We start from the raw sequence: 6,000 nt of genomic DNA on the forward strand, positions 1-6,000 counted from the left end.
AAGTTGAATTGGGCTAGAATCAGGTGACAGGGATGCCATAGATTGATAGGGTAGGTAATTAATATGACAGATCTGCTAAGGTATGAAAGATCTGAATTTGCCTTGTGGTGAGAAACCCTCCGTGAAACTAAACAAGGTTGACGCTTGACCAAAAAAGTAACTTTCTGCTCAGATTGTTTTTTAGAAGCTAAGCTCATTGCAAAGTTCTCCAAACAAGAAGTGTATTATCAAACACCCTTTGAAGGAGCTCTCAAAATTATCTTACAGGACAGACCATAAAAGTGAACATGGTTTATTTTTAGTATTTCTTTTCTTTTAAATTCAAAAGACCTGTTTAGAGCCAAGGATGTTTCTGACTTAACCTTAGTGAATCTGAACAAACTGCAATACAGTTTTATCCAACATATAATATAAATGAAAACTTATTTTCTTATCTCAGATGCACCATGAATACATCTCAAGGCACTTCACAGAAGTGTTATGAAGACGACTCAAAGAAGACCATAAAAAACAGATTAGACTAAAAGCTAAGCTGAAGTTTTAAGAAGTGTCTTAAATAAGGAAAATATGTCAGTGGTTTTGGGAGAAAATTCCATCACTTTAGTTCAAGGCAGCTAAAGGCTTGGCCACCAAAAGTGCAGCAATTATAATTAAAAATGCTTAGGGGTTCAAAATTAAAGAAACAACTATCAATGAGCATTGTGGGGATGAATGATAGGAGGAAAACAAAAAAAAAGGTTCAAGGAAAGGATAGTGAAGAGCACTGTTTCATATAATAAGAAAAATACTTTGGATTTCTTTCAGACCTAGTGGTTAGTTTGGATTCACATGAAAATCATCATTTAGTTTCTCCCCCTACTAGCTGTACAACATTGTACAAGTCTCTGATTTTAAACAATTAGCACATTCTGGAGGCTGCATTGTTAAATTGTTCTGAAAACTCAGTAGATCTGATTGGTAAAGATTCCCCTATCATAGCATTCATTCTTGGCATCAGAGAATGATCCATTTTACAATTCTGATACTTGGCAATTGATGATAACATATGGCTTCCTTGTGTATTTTAAAACTTATTTTAAAATATCTGTCACTGACAATAATAACTAATGTTCTTCACAGCTGCAAATTAATAACAGTCAAATACAACACTGAATTTTGGAAACAGCTTAAGCATTGTGAATTGAAAATCGTTCAGTAAAGCTGACTAGAATATTGTTTACATACCCCGGTTATTTAATTGTTTTGCAACTTCTTTTCGAACATCTTGAATCACCGCATGATTTGTCACATCCATTTCAATTACGGTGAGTCGATCGGAACACACCGACTTGAGTTCTTGAGCGCCATCACTCTCCTCTTGAAGCACCATTGCAAACACATGGAAACCAAGCGAATGGAGTCGCTTGGCCAAACTGTGTCCGAAGCCTGAGTCACAACCTAAATAAAGAACAAAAACAAGCTTCTAACTGGCTGAAACTGAAGAAAGGCATGCCAAGACATGATGATCTAATTAATTTTCTTCAAGTGAACAGAATGGTTGGAATCTTCTCAGGATCTGAACAAAGTGGTAAAAGGTGAGACAGTTAGGAAAATAGGATCAGAATGGGGAAGTCAGATTCTCAATGTCCGGAATTCCACTGGATGAGATTATTGCTAGTAGACAGCAATGGACCCATTTGCATACATGGGTATCTTGATACTACTTAATCATGCCTCAGTTACGAAGGTTGCTAGTTTTTCAGTGCTGCGTGGTGCCAAATCCCCACTTGAAATTCAGGACGGTACCTGGTAGCTCTGTCTCCTCGGAGTTACCAGCTTGACTACATCATGGCACATTTCAGACTCACTTACAACACAATTCACCATTTAACTGCTGCATTTACATACAGCACGGTGGCACAGTGGTTATCACTGTTACCTCACAGCGGCAGAGATCTGGATTCAGTTCCCGCCTCAGGCGACTGACTGTGTGGAGTTTGCACGTTCTCCCCGTGTCTGCATGGGTTTCCTTCCGGTCTTCGGTTTCCTCCCACAGTCCAAAGATGCGCGGGTCAGGTGAATTGGCCATGCTAAATTGCCCATAGTATTAGGTAAGGATAAATGTAGGGGTAGGGGTGGGTTGCGCTTCGGCGGGTCGGGGTGGACTTGTTGGGCCAAAGGGCCTGTTTCCACACTAAGTAAACTAAACTAAAAACTTTGGAGCCCAATGACACCTTATATTGATGCCAGGCTGCTCTAGGCACAGGGATAGGCATCTGTCTTGCATCAGAATTAGGTGCATCTTTGGGCTTTTCACTTACTTCCTTCACATTTACGCATTCAGTGCTTAATTGGGTGCTGACAGCATCTCCACCTTGCCTTTTTGCACAATGCCTGCTCATTTACAATTACAGCCCCATGTTAGTTCTGTCCAGCCTTGCTTTTTAGTGTAGACAGAAAGCCAAGCCATTTGCCATCCATGATCAAGCAGGTGGACACAGTGCTGAATGGTATCACACCTGAAGCACATGCAACAGCTTAAGCAGCAGACACTTAATGGATTAAAACTAATCGGCCATGACCAAAAGTTTAAGGGCAGTAGTCCTTATATCAGGCAAGGGCAGGGTCTAATCTCAATCCAGGGGATTCAACACAAGCTGTCAGCCATTTGATACAATTAGGGGCTAGGAATGTGTATCATTACTGTCTTGAGATTTCTCAGTCAGTCCTGCATGTTGGGTCGAACCAGTCCAGGGAATAGCACTAACCAGTCAAGGAGATGCAGAATCAGGGATCTGGTTCATCATCCATCATATCTATCAGTCAGGGATTGGCCATGGTTAGTCCTGAACATTTATTCACTGAAAGCGAAAGGATCTAACAGGGGCCACTATTGTGGTGGGGAACTCATTGTCATTGATCCTACAATAATTTCAGTCACTGAATATACTTGTGTGCAATGGCTTAAGCTGTATATATCTGAATAAAGTCAGGTCCATGTAGTAGCATCCTATGGATGTCCTTATATTTAAGGCTATGATAAATTGTCATCTGGGGGTGCAGTGACTGCTGATTGCCCACATTACTAAGAAGCAGTTTTTGATATTCCCCACATAGGCACACTGGAATTGGGACCAATGGGTTCACCCAAGACAGGTGTTATTATCGCTGTGGCCATTGTACAATGAATAGCCATGGAAATTGCACAGCAACATACAAGACTGCAAGGCCAGGATAAGCAACAAACTCATTGCTGCAGAACAGGCACCACATGAAGAATTCATAACAGAAGGTCCCCTCAGGATGCAGATAAAGTGCACGAGGTTTGCAGTCTTTTGTCCATGCAGGAGGTAGGGTGGGAGGAGGTGTAATCCAGGTAGCTGTGGGAGTCGGTAGGTTTGTAAGAAATGTCAGTGTTGAGTTGGTCATCATTGATGGAGATGGAGAGGTCCAGGAAGGGGAGGGAGGTGTCAGAGATGGTCCAAGTGAATTTAATGTCAGGTGGAACGTGTTGGTAAAGTTGATGAACTGTTCAACCTCCTTGTGGGAGGATGAGGTGGCACCAATGCAGTCATCAATGTAGTGGAGGAAAAGGTGGGGAGTGAAGCCTGTGTAACTCTGGAAGATGGAGTGTTCTACATAGTGGACAAAGAGACAGGCATATCTGGGACCCATGCAGATGTCCGTGGCTACCCCTTTCATCTTGAAGAAGTGGGAAGATTCAAATGAGAAATTGTTGAGGGTGAAGACCAGTTCAGTTGAACGAATAAGAGCGTCAGTGGAACGGTACTGGTGGGGATGACGGGAGGGGAAGAACTGGAGGGTTGGAGGCCCTGGTCATGGCGGATGGAGATGTAGAGGGACTGGATGTCCCTGGTGAAGATGAGGCATTGGGGGCCAGGAAAACTAAAGTCTTGGGGGGAAGGTGGTGAGTGTAGGTGGCATCCCGAATGTATGTGGGGAGTTCCTGGACCAGAGAGGACAGGACAGTATCAAGGTAGATGCCTTACAAGGATGTCTGGTGAGGAACAAAGGTTACAATTTCCAACCATGGCTGATGACTCCAGTACCAAACCTCTGACAACAGCTGAGTGTTGATACAGTGTAACCCCTTCATCCCATCAGGGCCATCATGAACCAGACAGTAGGCCTTCTCACGAGGAGTTGCCAATGTTTGGACAGCTCTGCAGAGGTGCTTGCTGGAGTCTACAGACAGTGTGACATATGATCCTGCAACTGAAGCAGGCAAAGGTGTGAAAATGAGGAGCTGCTAAAGTGGCAGCATTCATCTTCTGAGGAAGAGGACGATGTTGAGCGAGGGGAACAGTACCTTCACAAATGATGAGTACAGTAGTGTCAGATGTAACAGACAGGACTCATTTGACATCCCCTTCCAATGGAACTGCTGTTTAACTTAATGTTGAAGAACATTGAAATAAGTCAATTGGTATTACTGTAGTTTAAGCCGGAATGAAAAGTGGAGAATGGGACTAGGCCATTCAGCACTGCCTCCTTGGCAACACAAACTAAAAGCTGGCCTCTGTCTGTTGTGGAGGACAATGAAAAACTTAAACTAAGCACTTGTATTTCCTCATTGCCTTCTAATACCATGGTTCCAAAATAACTACATTGTTGTAGCTATTTAATTGTGTTAAGACTGAATTTGGATCATGATCACAACACTTTGCGTGAACAAACTTTAAAACCAGAGGAAGTGCACCATAATCAGCTTACTATTCATTTCTGAAGAGTTGTTTAAAAAAAAAGGACAAGACATACTTTGAAGTAAGCACACATACTTAATCCCAAAAACTTTAGTATTAAAGCTTCTGCAACACCCTGTTGTCACCTGACAAAGGAGCAGTGCTCCAAGGTTAGTGCTTCCAAATAAACCTGTTGGACTATAACCTGGTGTTGTGAATTTTAAACTCTCTCTAATGAGAGAGCAGCCCTATGGTTGGGCAGGATGATAGAGACTTTACTAGACTCCATGTTGTTCTCAATGCAGGTTCATTTTCATTTCATGAAAATTGCAGACGAGCTTTTATGGACTGCATGTCATAAAATTATGTTAATACTTCAAAAATGTAATTTATTTATTCATTTAAAAAGTCTTTGTACATACATATAGTCACAAACGCAGTTCGGTTCTGCGCAGTAGCAGATCAAGGAAAACAAACAAACATTGGAGTTTGACTTTATCCAAACAAACCAAAGACACAAAATAATGTCAGTACTGAAACAAATTCAACCAGCCCAACTTCTGGCTACTCGAGCCAAGGGCAACTCACTTCGCCCCAGTCTTGCAAGTTTTGCGAATGCTTTTAAAATTTAATATAACTGTGCGCAATTCCGTTCACGCTTACCAGTGATCAGAACAGCCTTCCCTTCCGGTGAAAGTACTCCATCGGAGCAGAATAACCGATAAACCAGATAGCAGGAGAGAGCAAAAAACACAAATCCCATGGCCTGCGGTAAGTAAAGGGAACACAGGGACGCAGCCCCCAGTAACAGCAGCGAAGAGACACTGCTGACGACGCTCAAGTTTAAACGTGCTTCAGATTTCTGAAAGTGGAAGACAACTGCTACCCCAAGCACCACAGTGAGAAGCCCATACAAGCCAAGTGCTAGAGAGCTGCTTTCCTCCATTTCATCCGGAAGCTTGTGCATGCAGCTTGAAATGAACTTAAATGCAGAGGCAAACATTCTCAACCAACCAATCCCGAGTTTACTCTGATGAGTAACAATCAGCTATCCATGTGACAGTGTTCTGTGAAACAGTAGTCCTCAATTTGACCTCACAAATAACGTCCTGTCGGGCATCATGAAGCACTCACTTTATGTTGCTAAACATGTACTTGTGCAATTATTTCTGGCAAGGGATAGATGTACAGGAGAATGCAATTCTGCAAGACATTTCCTAAATTGTTGTAACCTCACAGAATAAAATGTGAATTTGACTTGAGACAACCATTAACTAAGGTGTTCAGCTGTAAAAGACTGAAGACCAGAACAGCAGAA

The 6,000-nt window shown here is 42.2% G+C and overlaps 1 protein-coding gene across 7 annotated transcripts in view; it reads right to left on the reverse strand.

The window, feature by feature from the left end:
• LOC132823983 (estradiol 17-beta-dehydrogenase 2-like) overlaps positions 1–5,667 on the reverse strand; it is a 91,330-nt gene extending 85,663 nt beyond the window's left edge. For all 7 annotated transcript variants that reach the window (XR_009645620.1, XR_009645621.1, XR_009645619.1 and 4 more), the window contains exons 1-2: positions 5,346–5,667; positions 1,225–1,437 (exon numbers count right to left, since the gene is read on the reverse strand). Coding sequence is in view for 3 of the 7 variants with exons in the window: in XM_060838180.1 (XP_060694163.1) it covers positions 1,225–1,437; positions 5,346–5,649 (517 nt within the window). In the remaining 4 variants the exon portion in view is untranslated. The remainder of the gene's footprint in view (positions 1–1,224; positions 1,438–5,345) is intronic.
• Positions 5,668–6,000: the final 333 nt, after the last annotated feature.

The sequence above is a fragment of the Hemiscyllium ocellatum genome, chromosome 17, assembly GCF_020745735.1.
Source record: "Hemiscyllium ocellatum isolate sHemOce1 chromosome 17, sHemOce1.pat.X.cur, whole genome shotgun sequence".
In the NCBI taxonomy this organism is placed as follows: domain Eukaryota; kingdom Metazoa; phylum Chordata; class Chondrichthyes; order Orectolobiformes; family Hemiscylliidae; genus Hemiscyllium; species Hemiscyllium ocellatum.